Raw genomic sequence first — 25,433 nt, 5'->3', positions numbered from 1 at the left:
CTCCAAACGGTTGTGAAATTTGATTTAAAAATTCATTTACCGGAGCTTAAAGTGCATGAAATGTTGAATAATCATGATACAAAAATCCAACATCCTTGTCCGGAAAAACCCCATACAACAAATTGGAATGCGTCTCTGCAACTACCGCCATCGATGACTTGGCGCGTATAACGTTTTATGTGAGAAGAGACGAGTGCTTGCTCATATAGGCTTTCGTGTTAAATAGCAATCACAATTCCGATCTGGGACTCTGCTCAGGCATAATCGATTGCTCAACCCTCAAGTTTCCTTAACAACGAATGAACGTACAGCGAGAAACTCGTTCGACTAGTCGGTACTACTAGTTGCTATTTTTCCTTTATGAGCCTTAATCGAAGAAAGCACCAGAGTTATTCGACCAACCCCGTTCACCTCGAGGCAAATTTCATTTGAAACTCTTTAATGCCGCCCCCCCCCCCCCCCCAATGTTATTCATTTTTTAGTTAAATAGCAATTGAAAAACGATCTAATTTTAAACTTGCTTCTCACTTTCTTTGTTATCTCAACTGGAAATTCATGTCTGTCAAAAATAGGTGAACCATAAATGGTTCAAAAAGCAGAAGACTTTGAACTTCAACTTGAATTCGTTGTTGAACTTTCATTACATTGAGGCCCTGAATTTTTTTTTCGGTTCATCTATATCGGCTAATAATCAGCGTACCGGAATAATACTATAATAAATATTTTTATGAGATATTGGTTGAGTTGCTTATTGATTACTTCACCGGCCCGATTCCAAAGAAAGGAAATTAGCGATTGGAAAATAAGTTATCGAACAAATGACTTGTGGAAAATAATAGCCGTTGATAGGTGATAAATTGAAGATTCATTGATAATCACTGAACCGATTACTTTCTATGAAGTTCTAGACTCACGAAAGGAAACGATGATCGAAAAACCATGAAAAAATATCAGTTCGGTCGATATTTCGAAATTTTTAAAGTTGTGATATCGGTTTGGAGAAAAATAAGTAATTCGAAATTCTTATTCCCGATCGACTATTCAGCAGATTGCGCGTTTAATCAAAAATTCCTTCTTTGAATTCGTATTTACCCGAAAATATATATTTTAATAGTTTTCATTTCGAATGTAATTTTAATAGACCATCTGAATGTCAAAAGTTCATATTTTCGAATTCAAAATGGAGAGTAATTGTTTTACAGACAGACCAGAATGTAGAATAGCAAAAAATCGAAAGTGAATTTTTCGAGCATATAAAACTTAGATATGCGGAATAGCGATAGCCCGAAAAAGCGAAAGTCAAAATAGCGATTTTAAAAATTGAAGATCACCGGTCTGAGTGAGTGAGTGAGTGAGTGAGACGCGTATATTTGGAGCTCCTCTGCATTTCTTTATTTTGATCTATCGACTTTCTAACGTTTTGCTATATTTTGACTGTTCGACTTTTTGGTGTTTCAGTATTTTAATCTCAGTAATATTTGGTCTTCCGTTATTATATTTTCAAAATTGTGAATTTTCACCGTATCGCTGACCGTAGTAATTTATGAATCGAAAGAGTGATAGTCGAATTTTCGAAAAATCGATATTTTAGTCATCATCCTATGGGCGATTGTTACATTCTATTTTCGATGTAAACATGCTTCGAACCTTGCAGTTTCTGCTTTATTTATTTTCGGCATTCAAAGGTCTAGTCGAATCTATCTGCTCCATATTATCATTCGAAGTTTACAAACTCAAGATTTTAGCTGTTCGAAATTTTAGTCATTCCAACATTTGATCGTCACCCGAGGTTCTCATCCACGAACAGCGCGTTTTTTTGAATTACGAGTTCAATGGGATAAATTCAAATGTCCTGCCTCCGTAATTATTCATCATCCAAGCATTTTGTTACAGATATCACATCGTAAAAAGATCAATAAATATAATTTATATCCAACCGGTCGACTCTGCTGGATAAAAAGTTTATTTTTCCACCAACATGATTGATTTTACATACGTAACCTTTTGATTGACTCGGAACGTTCTATGCAACGTTTACTATATAATGAATAAGTTTGATGTATACGAGAGTGATTGGCAAATTGTAGTAATCGATGTTATAAATACGTGCCACGAGGCTCATGCTTATGAAGAATGTATTAACTCGCTCCTCCCATATATTAGAGTTCCAGGGCTTGTTAACAGGATAAATTGGGAGCGTAAGATTAATCAGGTCGAAATTCAGTGTCGTGAGTCTCTATGGATAATAAAATTGAGCGATATCCAGACTCGTAATATTGCAACGAAGCAAACGGTACTGGCGGCGATCGTGTCGAGAATGAAATGGCCTTGCGAAATATTTTCGTTGAATCAGTTCGACACCATGGACAACTGAGCTAGCGTAATTGACCGAATAATTGGCTCCGCCAGCAATTCACTGTGGTAAACTTCGAAACCGATCGTTCTATCGATTACGATACCTTAGATTAGACGTTCGATTTGATGATTTTGTCCCGCAGCTATTCTCCCTAAAGATACTCAAATCGTTTTAAGTGCACAGCTCTACTACGATGAAAATAATTTCTTTGGTAATGATCAAATATGATTTTCATTTATCATGTCAAAATATCCCATAAATTATTATCAATGCTTTGAGGGTAGCGCAAAAACTATTAATTCAATTAGTTGTTTGGATTATTAACCAAATTAATTGAATTCAAAGTCAATCAATCGAAGCAAATTTGCTTCATTGTTTTGAATGAAACACTGTTGGTTCAAAATATATTTCGTCTGAAATCCTCCATTCATCATTTCTTCTGAACGATGTTTTTTTTTGCAATGACCAAGTGTCACTTTTTTTTTTAACTTGCTAGTACATTTTTTCCAGCAGCATCCATTCGTCAGTGAAAAGTTTGAAACAAATAATAACAAAATTGGTTATAGCAGATTCAAATAATATATGTTACGGATTTTTCAAAACCTTTAAGAACACGATGCCATGTACGTTGAAAGATCTCATTACAATTCTAAATATTCGTTTACATACCTCATAGGTAAAATGAGACTTGTGGTTGACCACGGGTGTGTCGAGTAAACCACACGCATGTTTTCACATTCAAATTCTTAAGATAATGGTCATGAGAGAAATTTATAACAAAACTGTATCCATTAGATACATGTATTATTGTTCCCGACGCTTAATTAATATCGATATTTTCCAATATAAAAACAAAGTTTATGTCGAATTGAGAAAACTGAATTATTAATATGTTGTTAGAGTCCGTCATTTTCTAGACAGTAACACAATTTTTTTTAAGTAAATATTTTCGGTAGACGTTGACGAGTGTTTATTTTGAAAAAAAATTCCTTCTGGTATCAATTAATTTCGAATAAAAGCAGAAAATCAATCTGAAGATATCTGCCGTAATTTTGGATCTATTAGTTTTTGAAATATGGCGTTAAGAATAATACGATGAAGTATCCCGACAATTCATCTATAATTCACAAAAATGTTAGGTTCAAAAAGGGGGAGGGGGTCATTTGAAGGTCGTTGGCCGTATGAAATATTAAAATGTTCCCAAATGAAATAATTACTCATTATTTTCCACAGTACTCCAATAATTCGAATAATTTATGTCGAAACGGTGGAAAGCATTGTTATTTCAAGTGATAATTCAAAAATTTTAGACCACGTACAGGGTCGTTTAATTTAATAAGAGTCTCCGCGACCTTCCAACGTCTCAACCGCCATTAATACTTCTACTATACTGAACTTCGCACACGCAACTATCACAACATAACATTATAATGATATATAGATAAATAGAAGAATGAAGTAATTTTACATGATGTATAGTATCGTTATAAAGACCAAGCGAAAAATCTATTTCATTTATTTCAAGCGCATCATTTTTTACCGATCGACATATAACTGTTAAGATTTCGTTGAAATCGAAAAAAAACCTTGACGAATGGATGAAAGTAAATTTGCTTGATCTTGATCAACTGCCATTGGGACCCTTGAGGTCTACAATAGGTATGCAGGAGACGCGGTCGAGAGCTTTACCATTTATATAATAGTAGGATATGCGGGAGTGTCTGAACGTTTGCTGATCCTGTCTCTTTTATACATAAATATATATATGCAACGGTAAACTTGGTGAAGTGATTTTCGGTGAAAGTAGCGAACGGCATCCGAGAGAACAAGAATTCTCGTGAGATCGAGAGTTCGACTCTCTGTTTCGCGTGTTGCGCTCACGCGCGCCCCACACTATTTCAATTTCGTATAGATGATAAAAACTTGTGATCCATATATATGACACATGCACATGATTCACACTCCCAGGCTCCATATGTTTACACGTATGTGTAGGATAACAAACGTAGGTATACGTGGGTTCTTCCATTTCGAAATAACGTAATCCGGAGAGCACGATTGCGTGTTGCGATTGCACGAAATCTCCATCCGTCACCTGCTGTAGACAAGAAGCATTGCTATATATAGTGATATACCTTTATAGCGTGTGTGTTACACGACGTTTTGAACGAGTTTAAAGAATGTGATAGTCGATGGGTACAATAATATCGTAAGCTTCTTGGAATAAAAAGAAAGACATAATTATTTTTACAGATATGAGATCTTCGAATGTCACGGGAAAAAAAAATTGCTGTGGGCTCATTTATTCCGTCACATTTTTGACTCGTTGAAACTCGGCGGATTTATCGGATTGATAATCATTAATTATTGTCAATTTCTTGTTTTTCTGATCGCAACATGTTTAGTGCTTTTATTATAATTTGAGAACAATCGTTTGAATGGACTGTGAATGAGTCATTCGTTTGGAGTGTTTATCATTCTTCCTAATTTAAATCTTTACTGGACGCACCGCATTCTCATTTTTTATTTTATTAGATTTCGAAGTTAGGTGTCGTTATCCAAACCAAATTTGAAATAAAAAATAAAAACACATTGCGGCTTATTGCTCTTTAGTTAATTTACGATAATATTACGAGTTTTACTTTCTTCGTTGTTTAATGTTTTATTGACTTCTATTCCTACAAGAAATTATTGAAAGTCATTCGAAAGCGGTGAAAATCTTATTCTTTCGCTCTTCTCTCCTCGTTCCCGTTGCTGTCCCCATAATGTTTTAATAATGACTGCCTAATTTTTCTAATTTCTCGTTTACGATAAATGACTAATGAAATTGTTGAACAAATCAATCAATTTCGTGAAATCATCGTGGAATACATTCCGCTGACCAATAAACAACAAAAAGCGAATGCATGAATTATGAAAATGATTTACGACTCTTTCGTGAGAAGAAAAAGATAATGGCGGAGACAGAAAACAGGCCTGAGTAATAAAATGAAAAAAAAAAAAGAAAAGAAAAGAATCATTTGCCACGGCGAACACTCTACATAGCAAAATCTGATTTATGCACTGCAAGCAAATATCTGAGTTTCGCGGTGTCAAATAATTTACATTCGAGAATCGTGACAGGTGAAAGTCAAATGTGTATGTGCCGGCATCGCATTTTCACATTTTTTAAAATATATTTAACGTCGGCTTGCATCTTGTCGTGAGGGATTTTGTGTTTTTTCGTATGCAAAGAAAAGTAAAAATCATGAACGTCGAACGAATAGAACTTTTTCTTCAATAACTATTGTTAATTAAAAATTAAAGTAACGATTGTTTCGCGAACGAAAAACTATCTATACTTCACGGACTTTCGAAAATCATTATAAATATTTGCTAACCATTATGAATATCGATGCTCCTTTTGCAATATTTTCTTATTGTAACAATCTAATTCCAAAGTGGAGTTTCATGTTTTCACTCACACTCTTGTTTTCTCCTTCTCGCGCTCTCTCCTTTTTACCTTGAACTCGAACTATGGAATTTTCTGTAGGAGACCTTGAGCGTCATTATGAAATACTTCGCAATATTTGCATTTCGTTGATACGACGAAACAAAGAGAACAATCATCAGGGAAACAGATTTTTCAAAAAGAATTGAGGACCAGTGATAAATACACCTCTAAACAAATAATGCAAATCTTTTCAAACATTATTTCCAATGGAAGCACCAGAGCATTAAGTTGAGAAGGAAACTTACCTATAAGAACCGTTGAAGCATGAAGTTGTCCTTTTTTTCTTGATTCTGTGCAAATACACTGTGAAAACGTGGAAGCAAAAAATTTGTACCCAATAATCGTTAATTTGTTCCAGTCCCTTGTTGCGATAATTTTTTTTATCTTTGATCATATGATTTATTACATTACTTCACTATTGTCTAGAAAGTTTTTTTTCGTGATTCTCTATCTGATTGCGTCAACGAAAATGACACAATGAAAAAACCCTCGTTGCCGAGTGGTCACTGCTTCACTATAGGTTCAAACTGTCAACAAAAATCGCACAACTACGAAATTTCTAAAGATTTCGAAAATAGGAATATTTGTTATTTGTCCAATTCTTTCAGATCTACTGATAGATTATTTTGACCGTCATTTATCGTGAACGGTTCGATTTCTAGTATCCGCATTCTTTCATACATAAACAGACAGATGAAAACTGTATCAGCTGATCTGGTGTTTCTACTTGCACAGATAAAAATAAAATGGAATTGGACTTTTTTCAACAATACCCTCTGCTTTAACCATCTATCGCCTACGACTTTATACGATATCAATCGTCGATATTGAAAATAAATGCAGACAGATGAAATATCAAGGGGTAGTCAGCCAGGTATTTTTGTTACCCGCCGACCGTCATGGATCGATAGTTTGACGCGAAATGTATAATTATGAAGCGAGCACGGTGTCGAACTTCGTGGAATTTATATATCTACCGACGGAAGTAAAGAAAAAGCATTGAAATTGCGAAACTTTACACGCGAAATAGCGCTCATGAAATTCGTTCCTTGTTTATGAAGAACGTTCATTCGAGTCCCAACTCACCAGGGTCAAAGAACGTTCATGAATTCCTATCAAATTTACATTCGAAACGATCGATTTTCCACCCACTAATCACTTTATACTGTTTTTCTGTAAAGCGAATGCAGATAATGAAGGGAACGTTGTGAATGTGATGATCCAATAAATCCTTTCAACACAGATATGTTTTTACAGAAATACAAATGTATTTATACAATTACTTTTTTTTTCATTAATCGCACGATAAATCATCGGTGTATATACACATGAACTTTGTACATGAATTCATAAATTATATGGGTTTATGTTGTACTTCTTCGAATTGCCAATCGAAGCGGGTCAGCCTCCCCAAATTACAACCTTGGAAAACGTCGTGTACAACTCAATCAAAAAATTTACGTCAAGTCCTGAGGTCACCCGAATTAACTTACGCATTAATTATGAAAATTTACTTGTGCTTCTACGCACATGATTCAAGTACATATACAATATTTCGTCTCGTAATACAGGGTTGTATTTTTACAATTTATTAATTGATATTATATTAATATTTCGATGGGTTAAAGCACTTTATCTCTTGATTTAGGAGTATCTATGGTACAATTTAACCTTACATGATGGAACTAGGCAGTTAGAACTCCGACCTTCGTATAACCGATATAGTTTTATGGGGCCTCGAAGCGCGTGTTGCGAAGAAGCAACATATGGCCCGAAAGGATTGATACAAATGAGCACATACGAAACATCTAATAATAGGATCGATTTGAACTGTGACGACATGAGTATTTTTTCATGAAATCATAAACTTATGAGGCAAATATGGCTATTTTACAAAATCGGTACAAATATCTTACGTTTTTTACTATTACGGTGCATGATATTTTTGTGAGCTTCTTAAACTAGCATGGCAAAATCTCAACATTCAATCCTCATTCACCGGGCTTAAGCGAATCGATGTCATTTGTGATCCGCGGGATGATTGACCAATGAGTGAGCAGAAGCTTTTGTCATCATTCATCATACAATCAGCTGTCGATGGGTGAAATTGTGAGACGTTGAAAACTAAATATTCGTGCTGCTATTGCCCCTGCGGAAGGCTCTCGAGATCTTTTGATAGGATTTTCGCACGTTTATTTTCTTTTTTTAAAAATTACCACAATGATTTTGGGCATTTTTTACAATGGCACCACCGAAAACTTTGACCGGTGTTCTCGTCCATGAAATGAGCATCAGCTTTCCTCCGATATGTGGACTCCCACGCCCCTGCTCGCAGTGCTTAAAACTCATATCCACAAGTTGTTGACCCAACGGCTTTGTTTTTAATACCGTTTCGAAAGTATTAACGTTTTCCCAATCACGAAAGTTGATTGATTTTCGTTTCCTACGCGAATTTTCACCGTCGACGCTTCGAGCTGAAAGGACTCTCGGTGTTCTTTTGGTGGCCGTAAAAGCGGTTGACCGGACCTCTGAACTCCCAAATTGAGGGAACATTATTCTAGAAAATACCGGATGTTCGGACGCCACTTGAGGGTACTGTGATTCATGTGTCGGCTCCGACGATCCGGCTTCATAATCGATCGTATCGGTTTCACTTTGAAGCCCAACGTCCTCGAGTTTGTTCCTTTCGAAAAATAACCTTGGTGACTCGAAGGCCGACGACAAGATCAGGTTGAAACCCAGCACTGCACCCTCGACACCTTCTTCCAAGCCCTTGTCGAAGTCTGTGTACTCTTGACCGAGCACTATGTCCCCTTTGCTCGGTATCACATGACCTGATATCTACATAATTCGTTCATAATATTAGACTGCAATCTTTTTTCATTTTATATGTGCAAATGTGCATATGTCTCATTCGAAAGATCAATTATTTTTATTGTTATTGTTAAGGTATAACTGGATGGATAGGCTCGACCAAAAGTTATATCTGATCGGAATTTCCGTACTTCATGATGCAATAAAAATCTGAAAAAATTCAGCAACATTTGGAAAGTTATGAACTAGAATTATCAATAATAGTGTTGCCCAAAAGTTCTTAATAAATTGTTTAAATAAATAATTTTTTAACAATTTTACAGTAAACCCTTGTTTTTTTTACGAATCGAATGTGCGCATTTTTCTGAATGCTCATGATTTTTTTCAGAATTTTCATGGATTTTTGAAATTCCCTTTTTTAAATTTTTTAAGTGGCTCTATTTGTACATTTTTGATCCAGTAACCTTGAGACTTTTCAAAACTGATGGTAAATATGTCTTCTAAAAAATATCCAAAATTCAAATTTTTCAAAATTTTTTCAAGAAATTTCAAAAATGCACGAAAATTCTGAAAAAATTCATGAGCATTCGGAAAAATACACACATATGATTCGTAAAAAAAAAACAATAGGTCACCGCAAAATTATTGAATAATTAATTGTTTAAGCAATTTGTTATTAACTTTTGGGCAATATTATTATTGATGATTGTTGTTCATAGCTTTCCAAATGTTGTTGAATTTTTTCAGATTTTTATTGCATCATGAAGTACGGAAATTCTAATCAGATATAATTTTTGGTCGAGCCTATCCATCCCATTATACCTTAAGGACCGAGACAGCTGAAAATTATGACGATAACGAAATTTGACTGACGTTTCAGTTCAATCATATTCAACTTGATCTGATTGTATTATTATATTTGTTTTTTCAAACGATGTACCATTGGAATAGTTTGAATATTTCCACAACCTTGGTAAGTCAGTTTTATTGAATTTCTTTGAGAACGGCAGAAAAAGTAGACATTCACCACGGCCAACCAACGGTCAAGCACTCGTGTAGACCACTCATGAGATAGAAACAGCTACCTGCATATTATTCCTTTCTTTCACTATAGTTCACCGTTGCGACAGAGGAACGTGCGCGGTTTACGATAATGTAGGAAACTGCATCAATTCGTACTCGTACTTGAGAAAATAGACTTTAAAATACGAAAGCATTAAAGGATAAGAATATTGTTTATTGATGATTCCGATTCTGTTAAAAATTTAAGGCTCATAGGGAGAAGTTTGCCTATATATAGTTTGAACGGAAGTTCGGATCCTATTGGGTTTCAAAATTGATAAATCTTACAAAAAACTTGGACACACGAATCTATGTTACAAGTACTGTGGTTTTCGGACTATCATACCATTGTTTGCAAAACAGTTTACAGAAATTTTGTATGCATTATGAATATTAAAAGTTTCGAATGGTGTAAATAATACCTCCGGCGAATATCCATCCATCGCTTTATGCCCATCGATCCACAGAGCGAAGCGTCCGTTAACGTTGGTCCAGCTTTCACAAATGTGATACCAGCGATGTTCTTCGATAAACGTTGGATAAAAAAAAATCTCGACATTGTCTATTTCAAGATGAACGCTTTGTCCTTGTGCAGATATCCAAGCGCGTACGAGTCTGTTCTTTTCGTCTTCTGTAAGTGACGAGCGAATGGAAAAGTTATTCATTTGGGCGAATGGGCGTGAATGCTAGTCAGATTCAAATGATGCCAATCGATAGCGCAAACGCGTAATCTCCATGTAGAATGGTTCAAGTACGATCCAGTTACGCAAAAGAAACTGTGCTGGACTAAACAAATTGAGCAGGTTTTCCTTTTTTATCGTGCAATCAACTCGACCTCGGCTTGTGTCGTCACTACACTTTTGTTCGCGTGAACGTAAATGTATATGTGGATGTTTCGTTGCAAACATATTTTTAGAGATAATTTTCAAAGAATATTTATCACCAACAAATCGACATGTAATAACGTCTATCTTCGCGAGACGAGTCAGAAATGTGGATTCGTGAGTTTAAAAAAAAAGAGAGAAGAAAATGAGCGTGACTTCAAGACATCTGGGGGATAATTAAAATGCGGACGAGCCCTCGAGCATTGCGAAATTTGTTGACTCGCCATATCACAGTAGGATCGACCAGGCACGACTCGCTCCCGACTAAATTATGATCGTCTTCGAGCAGCTAATTAGCGAGAATAATGGGAACTTTATAGTCTTGCCACGTTGACTTAGCCAAATGAAGAATATTAATCTTAATTTTGCCACTCGTTTATATTTAAATGTTCTGAAACGACTAGCTCGTATTACAGCATATTTTGAACGGTTTTGAAAAACCTCTCATGATTTTAATAATTTATTAACAAGTTATTTATACATCCGTTAAAGTCTGATTTCTTTTTGCTTCCAAAATGTTGTTTACGTAAAATATTCACGATTACAGTGTGCTCGCCTTCGATAGACTATGTCCGATGACATAGAGGCTGTTACCACTCGATAATTCCGGCCAGTCCGACCGATATACAGGACTGACCTAAATCTTTAATATCACCACGTTACTATAAATAAATTTCATGGTATCGATGGATTGTTAACGTGTATATGAAAAAAACATCTTAAATTATAGGGCGATTTTTTGTTACACTGATGTACTCGCTTTTATGCTGCAGCCTATTCCGAATTCACGTAAACCAAAGAGTAGTTACTTTATCGTTATTTATTATACTCGACTCGATAAGAGACATATTAAACGGAGAATCTAAAAAATAAAAAAACCCATAACTTTAGATAAAAGCTCGAATTCTATCACCATTTTTTTTAATACCATCGAGTCAATAATTATTATTGTGCAATTAAATTTTTACTCTGCACCATAAATGTAAATTGGTTGTAAAATTCTTCGATGCGTTCATATTACTATACAATCCATTTTACAACAGTTGTAATATCGAAGTTTCGATCACTATGTGTCATAACATACCGAATATGCAAATCATTGAACCAACGCCGAATAAATAAAATCCAACAGTATTTTCATTTTTATTTTCATTCGATACTGTCCACGAACTTAGGGCTCGTAAATGGAGGTCATAAGTTATTCGAGTTATGTCTAATGCGAGTTGTTTGGTAGCATGCTGATCGTTTTGACCCGCAACTTGCGAAACTAATTCTGTTGCATACAGGATCACTCAAAATTAAATATTCGATTCAGATATTATTAGAATAGAATTAGAATATGCATAGTTCAATGTTTCTCAATTTCAATGATACTTGGATCGTACTTTTGTGACTAATTCATTAAAACTTTTGGCCTCAGACGCGACGTAAATCCATTTGTTTACTTCGCTTTCATTTTATCGAAAAAACTAATACCGTTGTAACAAATTTTCGGTATTTTTCTAAACTAACAAACTGTGGCACAATCTTTTTCATCCATTTCATCAGATTTCGGAATATTAAGTAGACGAGACTTGATCAAAGTCATCATGGTCTGAGCACATACAGTCAATTACTGCTTCGAACTTGTCGCCACTTACGAATCCTCAATGCGTGATAAAAAGTTCCTCCAATTAAAGGTCGTTACCACTGAGTGAGTCTCGAAATTGTTATCTGCTCTTGGAATAAGTGTTTGTACCTTCCGTATCAACTCAAGCCATCACGCGCGCATACATAACGGTTAACGCGCATGAAAATATGTACGTGTAATCACGGATATTTCTAAAGTAGTTCCAGCGCAAATCCTTGTCTCGAAAATCATTCATCCGGTGAAAAGTCAATCGCACACGAACCTGGTTGTCGACTTTCCACTTTGCATGGATACACAAGCAGAATGAAAACGTGGCATTAATTGCATGCAGGTCTCGAACTCATACAGGTCGCACGAGAAATTGTTTGATCTGTAGATACACTATTTATATGCGGGGACATTCTTAGGATATAAAATGTTTATGGAACATGTGTTTGCTCACTCGAGTAGGAGAAGATGGAATGCGGGTAGGTCAGGTTTGTAGACTTGACCCAGACGCAGAAAGTAAATTCTTCGATTTCCGGTACCGGTAATTCCCATCGGAGAAACTAGAAATATTTAATTTATACAATCATGAAATCAGCTGATATGCTTCGTCGTCGTAATTTTTTGCAATATGCGCTTTGGAATTCAAAGTTATACGATTTAAATGTAAAAAATATTATAACCCGTCCCTCGAAAAATGCTGCTCAAAGTTAATATCCAGTTCTCTGAGTTGTCAGAGAACAGAACGTTATTCAATTAGAATCATTAAATATAAATTATCATTATTATGCACACGTTTATCAAACCTCAAGATCCACCAATTTGGGAACTATTTCGATGGTATTAACGAAAAATCTTCAACTAATTTTCCGACAGAATTACATTTGTTCCGTGAGACAAGTGTTCAAATAAAATAAATAATGAAAATCGATAATATAAAAAATTTGAAAAATCTTACCTGAATATATCCTCGTTGCGTGAGCAAAACTTTGTGCATTGGTGTAACATTATTTGTTTGCGCGTCGATCACTCGTTCTGATGGATTTTGATCTGTAGTACGACCATAAAAAGACTCGCAACGTGACACACCGGCTATCAGCAGAAGAATCGTTATCGTCGTCGCGAACCTGGAGCTCAAAGTCTCCGAAGTCATTTTTAGTGCTTTGTATCGTGTTTTTTTAACTATTCTACTGGGGAGTGCACTATAAAACTTTCTGAGTCTCGGATATTTCCGGAGCTTTGTTAAATTTTTTAATTTTTAATTCGTCGTCGTGATCAATGTCCTGGCGCTTGTTGCGCCCCCGCAATCTCTTTATCAAATGGCACGTATACGGTCGTGAATGGCTCGGGGTTTTGTGACCACAAATGTTACGGTCTCACGAGGCTCCTGATTGGCCCGAGCGCGCACGAAAACTTCGAACGAACCGGCAGAAAAAAAATAGTAATCTCTCGGTCCGAACAGTTAGTGCCTTTATAGGAGCTCCAGTTTCATAAAACGCCCGAGCGGATATTGTCACGAAATCGATACAAAAAGCCAAGAGGCTTTCTCGCTCTGAGCGTTAAGAACGAAACGCCTATTTGGTCGACGTGCTCGCACTACCTCACGATTCACCTCTGGTATAACTTAGTCACTGATCTGAGAGGGAACCCAATTCTTGCCCCTCACCGATCGCTCCCAACGTTCGGCTCCGACCTCGTTGCGCCCCATAATAAGACCCCCCCCGGCCGAAATCCTACAGCACCTTTTTCACTCCTCGTTCCTCTCAATAATTATTAATAATCGCGGCATTTCGTCCAGCATGTATCTCATAATTTGTTAAATATCATCCGCAGGGAAAACAACATTTTTGCACTACAAATTTCACACGTCACTCTGTATCCTGAGGGTTTTCATTACGCGATTACATCACTTTGTAAGTTGACTCGAACGCGTTAGTACGTTATACAGAGTTGATGGTACGAATTTCGGATCCACTTAGATATGCTAATATTAAATGGACATTTCGTATTTGTATTCGTGTTTCATTGAACCTCTATACAAATTTATTAATAACTATAATATCGAACAAGCAATTATGTAAATCTTTCAAATGATTTACTGCAGCAATCATTTTTAACTCGTTGAAAATAACGTTTAGTTGGAAGATTGTCAGTATCCGAAACTATATTGACGCATGCAACGTAAATTGCAGCTTTCGAAATTATGATTGTAATCTATCACGACTTGAAACTTGGAAGATTTTTGCACCAACTACTGTGTCATAATCTTGGGTAAACTTGTCGCAGGGTTACGGCGAAGGTAATGAGGAGAATTCAAGTCCGGTTGTTGTACACCGAGAACTTGTTAATTACATAAAAATATACGGATCGGAGCACAAGTGTAACCGCGCAACGGAATAAAAATGATCATTCCTTTTGACGCTTTCACAAAATAACGAAAGTCTTCCAATTACGAAATATAACCGTTGACTACTTTCTGCATTGATAAAACGATCATAACTTTAAAAAGAGCAATTAATAATTACTGGCACTTTTTTTTAAAAAAGTCGAAAAGAAATTTGAAACGTCAGTTTTTGTCCGAACAAGTTTGTTTCAATCTTGAAGGAAAAAAATTGAAAATAATATTTGTTGATATATCTCCAAAATTTATGAATCTCTATCATCCGTTATTCCATGGCTCAAAAGCCCACTCTGTCAAAGAAGTTAGATCAAGTTTTAGCACAAACTCGTTAAACGTTGCCCATGCTTTTAATCTTTTTCTCAAGTCCACTGTAGTTTTCCATTTTTTCTCTTTCCCAGCACACTGCATCCTCAGCATCGTTGATGACATATCGATCTGGTAAACCACCACCTCTACTTACACAGCACGCATGACACGTTTCACTTTACATAGTCTCCTGTATCCACATACTTCACATTCTCTATAATGTTCACTTTTATGTCAGTGTACACATTTTCAAGTATATATTTGTGCATATACACGTATTATTTATATACGTGCACATAGTCCACTCTTCATGTTCACAACGCATCCAACAGTACACCCGTGCACTCCGCGAATAAACGTGTCGAACGTTACGCCGGAGATTTGTTGTGACTCTCTACAAATGTAGCTTCCCTCAGTTGTTTCTTACTTCCACTGTCCGGCAAGTGGCTCTCGGTCGGACACAGTTTTGCCACGGCATCTGGTTTTGTCTCTGGCCCGTTTTCCCCCAATGTATATTTCTCTCTTTCTCTCTCTCTCTCTCTCTCTCTTTCTCTCGCTTTTTTCTTGTCTTTTTTTCGTTCACCATGTTTCTACAATTTACGTAATCCACACGATACTCGATTATTTCCGCTCCAACCTGAAAGATTGGAGCCGACAATCAAACTGCCGTCCGTCATTCTGAACGCATTCTTAAACTTTAAGGATACAGTAACGACCTGGAAAACATTGCAAAATATTTTTCATGTGAATGTGATTTATTCTCAATTTCTCGACTTTTTTACTTCTATTCGTGGATTTTTTTTTTTTTTTTTTTTTTAATAGCCACAAGTGATCGGTCAAAACATTTTTAATTCTTTTCCAACGTAAGTGGATCAATCACCAAGTGGATTTAAAACAAGATATATTCATAGGATTCACCGATGATATTTTTTGGAAGAATATCATCGAACTGCATAGTTTTTTAGAGTCCTTACATCCTCTTCAATTCATTCTTAGGCGCAAACTGTGAATGTGCAACAATTAATTTTTTTTTTTCAATCGAGACTCCGATGAATGATATTAATTGAGTTCTCATGCAATCGAATTTTAAATTTCATAATGGCACGATTTCGGTTCGATATTCTGGGCATCAATGTATTTCGTGAGCACCAAAATAAGGCGAGATTCAAAATGTTCTGATTTTGTAAGAGTTCGCGTAGCTAATAAATGCCTGCTCAGAGCAATAAAAAAAAGGAACGTGCGCGATTGAGAAAAAGGCGTGACTGCTATATGCGTGTCTGGTTCCAAATGAGGGGAGCTAGCTAAACAAGTATCTTTTCATATGGAATCACCAGCAACTACTCAGAAGTGAACTACGCGTGAAGATATGCTATCGGCACATGCACGAAAAAGTTTGAGAGCTATATTCTCAATTATTTCAGGTGAAGTTTCACAAAGTCCTAGTAGACAATTTTTTTCTTCCATTCGATTTTATTCTCATCAGCATAACTTTCGTACCTTTATACATTAAAAAAAAAAAATTCTTCGTTAATATAAATGAAGCTACTCCACAACAACAAAAAGAATTATTATTCATCTGCTTGGTTATTCACATGAAATTATTCAATGCTCGGTTTGTGAGGAAGGGGTGGGGGCACCTATTTATTTTCCTTCTTAATTCTGAATGTTCTTCTTCTCATTCTGAATTTTGTTTTTTCGCATCGCCTAATCCAAAGTTTTTAGCAATTACGAGTGGAGGATGAAGTTTAAAATAATCTTTCGCAATTTCCCCGGTATATGAGAATCCCACTGAGTGAACATGGCATTTTTTTGGTTAATACTATTCACTCGTTATTTTTATAATAAGTGAAAAAATTGAGGAGCAGAAAAGTGAGGCCAGTATCGATTGTCGCCGTCAGCCAGCAGTCTGCATACTGAATATTTTCAAATGGTGTACCATTCGCATTGGAACTGAATAATGTACCAATTTTCCGAGGAAGTTCGAGTCGACATAACAAATAACAGTAAATGATGGAGCATCTGCGCTCGTAATTTTATAACTCATTCTACCAAAGCCGGGAATTCACTTTATTGTTAAATATCCCAAAACAGTAGTGCATGCGGAAAATTTCGAGCTCAATAGAACTGACAATTTTATGGAAGAAAAGTATAGCGATGTCGATGAATTTAATAGCCAACGAAAAGAACATTTTTATTCACGAGAATAATAGATTCTATAAATAATAAAGTACTTGACCCATTTTCACCGCACTTCGAACAATAAATTCCTAGGTCCACAGGGAAGTTTACGAAAGCTCTCGCGCTTTTGCATATCCAAACCCGGGAAACGAATATCGCGCATATGAAAAGCATGGCCGTGGGGTACTTCAGATAGAAAATTGATATTTCCATAATTCTCAACGAATTACACATTAATTATTAAATCGACGATTTCCATTTTAAAATCCAATCGAATTTAAAGATTAATCTTCAACGAAACAAAGAAATCTCGTCGTCGCATATATTTTCTTCAAAACAAATGAGACGTTCGCATAAAGCTAGACTATTGATGTTCAGAATACGTGAATTATGTAAGAATCTGTTTTAAAGTTTCTCAGTGTTGGACGACTGTAAAAATGCTGTAGAATTAGAATTTTTTTTATTACTGCTCGTCGGAATAATACATAATACGAAATGTATTTAGCCTAGTTGCTTCGCTCCAGTAATTGCTTGCAACTCCATAAAGTTTAAATGGTCAAAATTAGGACGAGATTCTGGATTATTGCTACATTTTTTCATTCATTTGTATTCGCAATACTAACCAACTGAATCCCGTACTCGCATGCAGAATCCGTGTTTATCCGGTACATTGTATTTAGTTATGTCAAGTAATAGGTTCCTGCATAAAAACGAAGGTGCGGAACGAAGTAGTAAAAAAAATAATAGAATTTGACGATATGTTGATTTTGACGGAATAACAGATACTAGTCTGTAAATTCAAGCCCAATGCTGGGGCTCGATAGTTGTCTACTCCGAAGAGAAAATCAAGCGTTACATGTCTACATCAATAGCTCGATGGAGGATCTGATACCGATAGTTCGAAAAGAGCACGCACAGTTTTGATTAATATGCGAGATCACGTACTCGCTGACTGCCAATTGTCGTACAGTTTACCAGCGTGTTATGTATACTCGGATGTTCCATATAATGATTGTAGGCGTAAACTCGGTTCACCAAAGTGCATTTCTCATATGCAGGAATAATACCGATGTTTGCGTATATCGAGAAAATGGAGAGCGAGGAATAATAAATATTTGGTAGTTATTGCCACGTGTATATATGGAAAAAAGCCACCTGGTCTTGTTCCCTTCTGAACTACTCAACTAAGCTGAGCGTGACTGATGTACGGTATATTTATGCTCTAAATTATATCGTCTACATATAAGAACGTTCAGCCTACGCTGGTTCATTGAATATTTTCAGTTGGTTATACCGGAGACCTATGACATTTATAATTTTATGTTATTTTCGCATCGTTCACCTTTTTCATGGCAAACGTACAATCCAAAAATACTCATAGAAAAAAGAGCTAGATATAATTTAATTAAGGCCATATACCCCATGAGGAAAGTTAAAAAGTTAAATTAATTGTTGTTTCAATAATATTTATATACGCATGTATGCAAAGGTGAATCGCTCTCAGGCTTGACAAACACTTGAACCGGCCTGCGCGTCAAAAATAATTGATGCAACTAGTGTTGATACGACTTCTTAAACTACCGGTTCAAACTCAAGAATTTGAACAACTTGCCTTGTACGGTGAATTTTCCGCAATCGACGTAAAACACAGTTGAGCGAAAGCATAGAGCTAATTTTATTAGCGCTTACATCATAACGAGGAATATACTATGGGAAAAGTTTCACAAATTATTTCAAGTATATCACGAGCGATATTGCTATTGTATACGTTCAATGACGCTGCTTCGTTTCTTACCTAATTTTCTCATCCTTATAAATTAAACCGGCGCGAATATTTCATCAAGCAAGATACACGAGGGCGTCAATAATGGCACTCTGTGGAAAAAGATCCTGTTATTTGTATTCATATTTTCTCACTTTTTGTGCAATCAGTACAAGATTAACAAATTCTCTCGGCTCGCGCCGCCACGAAGTTCTGTGAGACAATCGAATGGCACACGTTCAGCTTATTTCTGTTGTAATAAAAACTGAGACTCGCGGTGCAAGAGCGTGAGTCGGGTATGGCCTCGCTATCCATGAATTGAAATTCCAGGTAGCTTACTAACTTCCTCTTTATTCGCGTTTCACCAATGTACGTTCCTCGTTCGATGTTTTTTTCTACACTTGCCTGTTTCTATTCCTTTCCTCGATTTTCATTTTCTTTCCCTATCTTCTACGTAACAGTATCAAGGCGGAATCGATACTACGATTCGTCGATGAAAAAAAGAAAATAACAATTAGGCAAGACTATTTTTTTATACCAGGGCTGAGAAATTTCTTTCATCACATGGACGAAACACTAACAACCTGCATGATAACACCATAGAAGGTGTGTTTTTTATGCAATTTGATGTGCTGAATCTGAATCTGAGATCGGATCGGCTGGTACACCTCAAAATTTTAAGTAAATTGCAAAAAAACTGCTAAAAATTGGTAAAAATCGCTACTATATGGGTATGGGAAAAGTTTTATTGATTTAGATCGAGTACGCTCTTTTTTTATTTTGATGCGTTGAATCCGAATCCGAAATTTATTTAACTCGTACGTCTCCAAAATTTTGCTTCCATAGAAAAAACCGGCTAAATATGCGGGTAAAAATTTCAAACAATCGTAGTTATGAATAAGAGAAAAAATGTTGACACCTTGATGACGTATGTTCTTTACGTATTTCGAGAGGCTCAATCCACGTCCGGCGACTAGCAGACCCGTTCATGCATACTTCCGTCAAAAATCGTAAAAAATAGCTGAATAAAAATCGATTGTAAAATTTCACTTTAAATGAGCGAAAGAAACAAAAAATATTATGAAATAATACATTTCACCTTTTTCCACGATGGATATAATTTTTTTTCTATCAAATGAAGCACTAATAACATGGAATTCACTGTGACGTATCATGTTGCACGCTCATTCGAATTCATCAGTGTCCTGAATCAATACCTTCACGTAATAATAATATTTTATTTACCGCAGACAATCTACGACTGCGCGTCCCAGTACGACTTTTATTTTGGACTAAATGAAACGTACGTAATTATTAAAAACAAGTAAATGACATTGTAAAGTTATCATGCAAAAAAAACTGCAAAGTATATTTTTCGTATGTGGCAGAACCAATAACTCGTTCGATTCACAACACGAGAAATGTATTTCTATTGACTTGTTACTCATGTTCGTTAGCTGAGCATTGGTGAATCAAGATTTCGTTACAGGATCTCTGATAATCTTATTTGAGTTTTTTGCAAGTCCTACATTTATACACGATTGTTGATTATTTCAGTGGAAAATTAAATTCACTCGACCCAGCTCGCATCATGCAATAAAAATTTCAGTATTTTCAATTCGAAATCGTAACATATCTTACCAAAGTATTTTTCATATAATCCCGTCACCGTGTATATCAGAATAAATGTTCGACAAATGATCATCGTGAATACTAATATAGCAACTAAATTGTGATAGCAGCTGAATGAGATAACACCTCGTTCGAATATAAAATTACTGCGTGTTACCTAACGTGTCCGTTGTTATTATTTTTTCTCCACAGACTTCTAAAAATTCGACTTCGGGCAATAGTTATTATATGGGAGGGAGCAGTACATTGCCAAGAGGCGGTTCACTGATGCGGGCTTACAGTCCAGCGACCTCGTCTGTCGTGGCTGGACCAAATGCCACCCCGACACAACCTAAGGCTCTTGGTACACCGGGTAAGAATTTCCTCGTGACTATAAATAATCGTAGACGAATATACGAACCTGGGATAAAGCAATTAGCCTGAAAGATCAGATAAAATTGACTAAAGCCTCGAAGCTACACGATATTCAAGTAGCAAGAAGTTAAATATTGCAAACACTGCAATTTTGTTGGTCGTCAATATATCTTCGACCATAGATTTGACATTAATGTCCCATTAATTTTTGGGCACGTGAATTCCAATACTTCAAAGGCAACTTTTAGTCGATTTTTCTCTAATCGAAATGCTTAACCCGCAGTCTTCCGAAATGCTTCACCCGAGATTCCAAAATCTTTTTCTTAAGATCCTACAAAATAATATTCACCTCATTTCTCCTCACACACTCCCATGGGCGAATACGCTATAAATAATTTACCGATAGATTCCCGGCGAATAATAAATAAAGCATATAGTTGATGCAAGCAGACATTCGAAGTATGTAGAAGCCTGCAAAGAAATTGAGGTTGCTGCATGAATACTCAAAACAGATTTATTGTTTCATCGACCTTTCCAAAGCAATCACTGGTTAATTGAGCATGAGCTTTTTTTTATAGTAGTAAGCCTAATATCGTTTCAGAAAAAAAAAAACGAATTCAATGCATAAATAGCATGCGCAACCATCGTGAAAACGATATAGTATTTTTGTTTCAAATTGAAGCATGTCACATTATCATGTCATTACCATTTCGCTTATTCCATCGCCGTCCAAAAACAGCAAAATCAGTCACAATTTTGCAGAATGTGGAAATAATGAATTCTTCGTCTTTACCGTATGGCTGACTTTATTAACGTTCGTCTATTAATGCTTTTCGCTTATTAGCCGTGGACTCAACGACCATCGAGAATTTAAAATAGACTCGAAGTCGTTGAATTACGTTTGAATGTCGCCATGTCTTTCTGAATAACAATTTTTTTTACTTCAGAAAATACTATTGAAATGACTAGAAATGCAGTGGACTCGTCAATCCACTGGCTTTTCCGGCTGTTGGAAAAATATGCGCTGAATATTTAATCGTAAAGTGTATGCTCGAATCCCAACTAAAGAAAACCTCCAAAAAATAACTCGTCACTATATAGAAAGAAAAGTAAAATGAAACGGTTTATTTGCATCCTGGGTCTGGGTATCATGGTACATTGCTTTTGGTTTCAATGGTTGGATAGGTGGTGGCGGTGTGGCACCAGCCAAGCCGCTTCGCAGTTACCAATGCAGTAAGAGTCCCCTCGGCAGCCTTGGGGGCTCGGCACGCTTCTCTAGAGACAGCTCGGTGTCCCTGTATAGTATACCAGGTCAGTAGAATCCTTAAGCCTAGGCGAAGCTGCGAGAGATTTTGGGGACGATAAATAAAAAGCGAGTGATCGACAGTTTCTTCGAAAATTTTTGACCGACGATAAAACTAACAATAAAAAATCAGGGGGATTTGAAACCAAGATGCATTATGTATAGTTTCCATTTATCATTCGATGCATCATCAGTCATTTAACTCATCACTCGATTTTTGTACATACTACGTGATATTGGATTGAAGTAGCAAATCATTTGTATCCATTGAACATGGAGTATTTCTGTACAGTATGAACCAAATCTATTAGTACCTTCAACCAGAATTATATACGGTGTGATATTCTTATGAGTCGATAACGAGATATGCGATTTTTTATTCATAAAAGGAATGAAGGAACAATGAAATTCTGTATCGCAAAGGCATCGTTATCGTATCTCATATAGAATGCCGCAATTTATTCTGCTTGAACCAAGTAGCATTATTTATTTGTTTGATAAAACGACACCATTACGATCTATTATTATTATATACCGAAACCGATGATGGCTCGTCAAGTGGATGTGTACGTTTTGCATGTGCCTCGTAACCGAAGAAAAAGCAACGACAAATATAATGTTGTTACAATTGTTAATACAATTGACGTTTTTAAATAAATGATTCGTCAAATTTACCGCAATTTCAAGTTTCTTCGTTATATCCATCTCACGTGGCACACACATTTTTCTTTCGCATATGTAGTGGATATGTGTTGAAAATATACGTTATTCTTTATATTCGAATCCATTCTCTAGCTGCACAACGTCAAAAACTTGAGTGCCGTTGAAATTTATTAATATATACTGCTTTGAGAAAGTAAATGCGTTAAAATACATGTATATACACTCGTCGGTTGGTCGGTTCTCCAAGCCTCCCATATGTACAAGGCTCTTAAAAAATCTTGTTGTTTCAGCAGATATGCAAGCTGTGTATCAATGTTTTATAACTGGAAGCTTTATCGTATCAATATGATGGACTAAATTTTCATATAAAATACATATAAATGAATAATTTGTTAGATCGACTACACGGTGAAAGTGGCTACATGAGCAGTCCCGAAAGAGGTGGTGGTGTTGGCACGGGATCGGGCAGATATCCTGGTGGTCCATACAGCACCGGTAGCAGTTATGAAGAGCCTTATTATTCGCAATATTCCGGTACCGTTACACCGGTCATCGATGAGGAAGCGAGGTAAGGATATAGATAGAAAACTCTCTACCGATATTCGATGGAAGAGTTATAATATATTTTTTGCATATTAATATTACTTCATTCTCAAATCGTTCTCAAATCGATGAAATATTTGTAATTTTTCCTTCTTTGTCTGCAATACTTCCCTACGAATAAACGGCAGTCTAATATACGTTTTTCTGGCTGTGGAAAGAATGTGAAGTCTTTTTCCATTTGATCGACTATGCTTTTTCTTTGGTTTTCTTTATTTCATTGAGTTCAAATTTATTTGTTCGCAGAACATCAAAGCATAACTGAAATCATGACAAGTTGCGACTTTTTCATTTCATAATCAGTTATGGAACCATCACAGTGTGACCGGCCGAAAAACAGGCAATTTCCGCGATTTTTTTCGGATGGATAGGATGGGGGAATCGTGGGATGAATTTTTTTTTTACGAATGAATATTTTTCTTGGTGCTCACGATCGCGACTGCAGTCTGCATCGGAATAAAAAAAAAAATGCATCGGAAAAAAATGATGGCGATTTCAATAAAAAGTACAAATTTTAGATCCTTTTTTCAACAGTTTTTCATGTGAAAAAATAGGATGAATTCAAAAAAAAAACTTCCATGAGAAACATAAAGAATGAAATGAAGAATTTTCAGTAAATATTTCCCTCTGAGAGTGAGCACCGTCGTAGCGACTGCAATAATTCGAATACCAATTAAAAATTTTGAAATAACATGCACAACTGTATAAAAGTAGTAAAAAAAATTGATTTTTACAAAATTTTGCACTGCGATGGTTCCTCATACAACACATTCCAATAAACATTTTTTCATGATTCTCTAAACTGTTGAACAATATTTGTGCGCAAAACGAATACACAGCTGCAATATGCGCCGGTAAAAAGTTTTCGTATTTTGTTCCGATGTTCCAAATATTTTTCAAGCGAAAATTGCGTACGCGAATAACTCTTGTTCGGTAAAAAAATAATGGAAAAAAAAAACGAAAGAGATAAATTCTCCTCTGAAAATCAATGGACATGAATAATTGAAAACTAGTCGATAAAAAATGTTTCAACGGCGAGTCCCTGAATAAATTTGAACATTGGATAGCTGATAGTGTGGGTGTGTGTGTTTGTTGTGGGTGGTGCAGCGATACGGAACTGTTGGAGGAATCGTACAGCCTTTATGGCGTTAAACCACCGGGCCGTCCACCTTCAGGTCCCCCGAGATCCCCATTTCCTCCAGGAGCTCCGGCTCTGCCTACTGGGCAGCCGTACGACGTCACTCGGTATAAAGCAATTTCAATGAAAGCCAAGAGGAGAAAAAAACTGTCTTAGAATACGAAAAAACGGAACCACAGAATTGAAATCACTGCTATACATAAGCATTGCCTGAAACCTGTGAACGCCATCTGTCTTGCTCCATATCGTCTCGCAATCGTCGACACAACGCTTCTGCCTGAACCCTGAAATTCATTTTTTCACTCGCATACATAAAAATAATCGAAAAATTCATTCATTGATTCGAAGACTCATTTTTATTTTTACAACTCGCTCAATCAAATCGTCGATCTTGTTACGTAAATGTCTCATTTCATTGAATACTTTTTTTTCGTTCGTATCATCGATCTTTCATTCGACGAAAACTTATTTTCATCGCCGCACCGGAACAGCTTTCGACAATTTACTGTGCATGACGAAGTTGCAAATCCAGCTGAATTTGCGCGCGATACTGATTATCCCAAGAATGATATATATTTTCCTGCTCATTTTTTCCAGAGAACGATTATCGTTTTATTATTATGTTTGTTTGACTTTTAAACACATCCGGTTTATAATCGTGGAATGGCTGCTTCTAGAAACTGTTGATAATATTACAAATTAGTTGCATAAAATATGCATCGATGTTACGCGTCCCGTTTCACTAATGCCAGAACGACAAAATTTCTCTTTGCCATTTCTCTTCGCTTGAAAAAAAATATTACTATCGTCAATGTCGCGAATAGTTTTCTCCGCTGCAATCAAAACTTTTCATTTAACTATGACTGAATCGC

General features: G+C 36.1%; 2 protein-coding genes across 12 annotated transcripts in view; one reads left to right on the top strand and one right to left on the bottom strand.

The window, feature by feature from the left end:
- LOC122412823 (uncharacterized) overlaps positions 1-25,433 on the top strand; it is a 241,837-nt gene that overhangs the window by 191,818 nt on the left and 24,586 nt on the right. For 7 of the 11 annotated variants that reach the window (XM_043422724.1, XM_043422785.1, XM_043422759.1 and 4 more), the window contains exons 9-12: positions 20,696-20,855; positions 22,043-22,168; positions 23,220-23,391; positions 24,519-24,668. In XM_043422724.1, the coding sequence (XP_043278659.1) occupies positions 20,696-20,855; positions 22,043-22,168; positions 23,220-23,391; positions 24,519-24,668 (608 nt within the window). The remainder of the gene's footprint in view (positions 1-20,695; positions 20,856-22,042; positions 22,169-23,219; positions 23,392-24,518; positions 24,669-25,433) is intronic. The other 4 variants (XM_043422744.1, XM_043422734.1, XM_043422767.1 and 1 more) reach the window with 4 other exon arrangements.
- Positions 7,096-15,324, bottom strand: LOC122412890 (uncharacterized). Its single transcript, XM_043422864.1, has 4 exons — positions 13,183-15,324; positions 12,682-12,787; positions 10,148-10,356; positions 7,096-8,690 (listed from the first exon to the last, which is right to left on the bottom strand). Exons 1-4 carry the CDS (start codon positions 13,375-13,377, stop codon positions 8,055-8,057), a joined length of 1,146 nt encoding a protein of 381 aa, XP_043278799.1. The 5' UTR covers positions 13,378-15,324; the 3' UTR covers positions 7,096-8,054.

This window comes from Venturia canescens, chromosome 1 (assembly GCF_019457755.1).
Source record: "Venturia canescens isolate UGA chromosome 1, ASM1945775v1, whole genome shotgun sequence".
Lineage (NCBI taxonomy): Eukaryota > Metazoa > Arthropoda > Insecta > Hymenoptera > Ichneumonidae > Venturia > Venturia canescens.
This window is presented reverse-complemented; position numbering and strand designations above follow the sequence as displayed.

What these genes read in the sequence shown, in the direction of transcription:
- LOC122412890 (XM_043422864.1), bottom strand. Translation starts at nt 13,377, where the DNA reads ATGACTTCGGAGACTTTGAGCTCCAGGTTCGCGACGACGATAACGATT. An exon ending in TTCCATCTTCTCCTACTCGA is followed by an intron (nt 10,357 to 12,681) that starts GTGAGCAAACAC and finishes CGTCACTTACAG; the next exon opens with AAGACGAAAAGAACAGACTC. An exon ending in TGGATGGATATTCGCCGGAG is followed by an intron (nt 8,691 to 10,147) that starts GTATTATTTACA and finishes CGAATTATGTAG; the next exon opens with ATATCAGGTCATGTGATACC.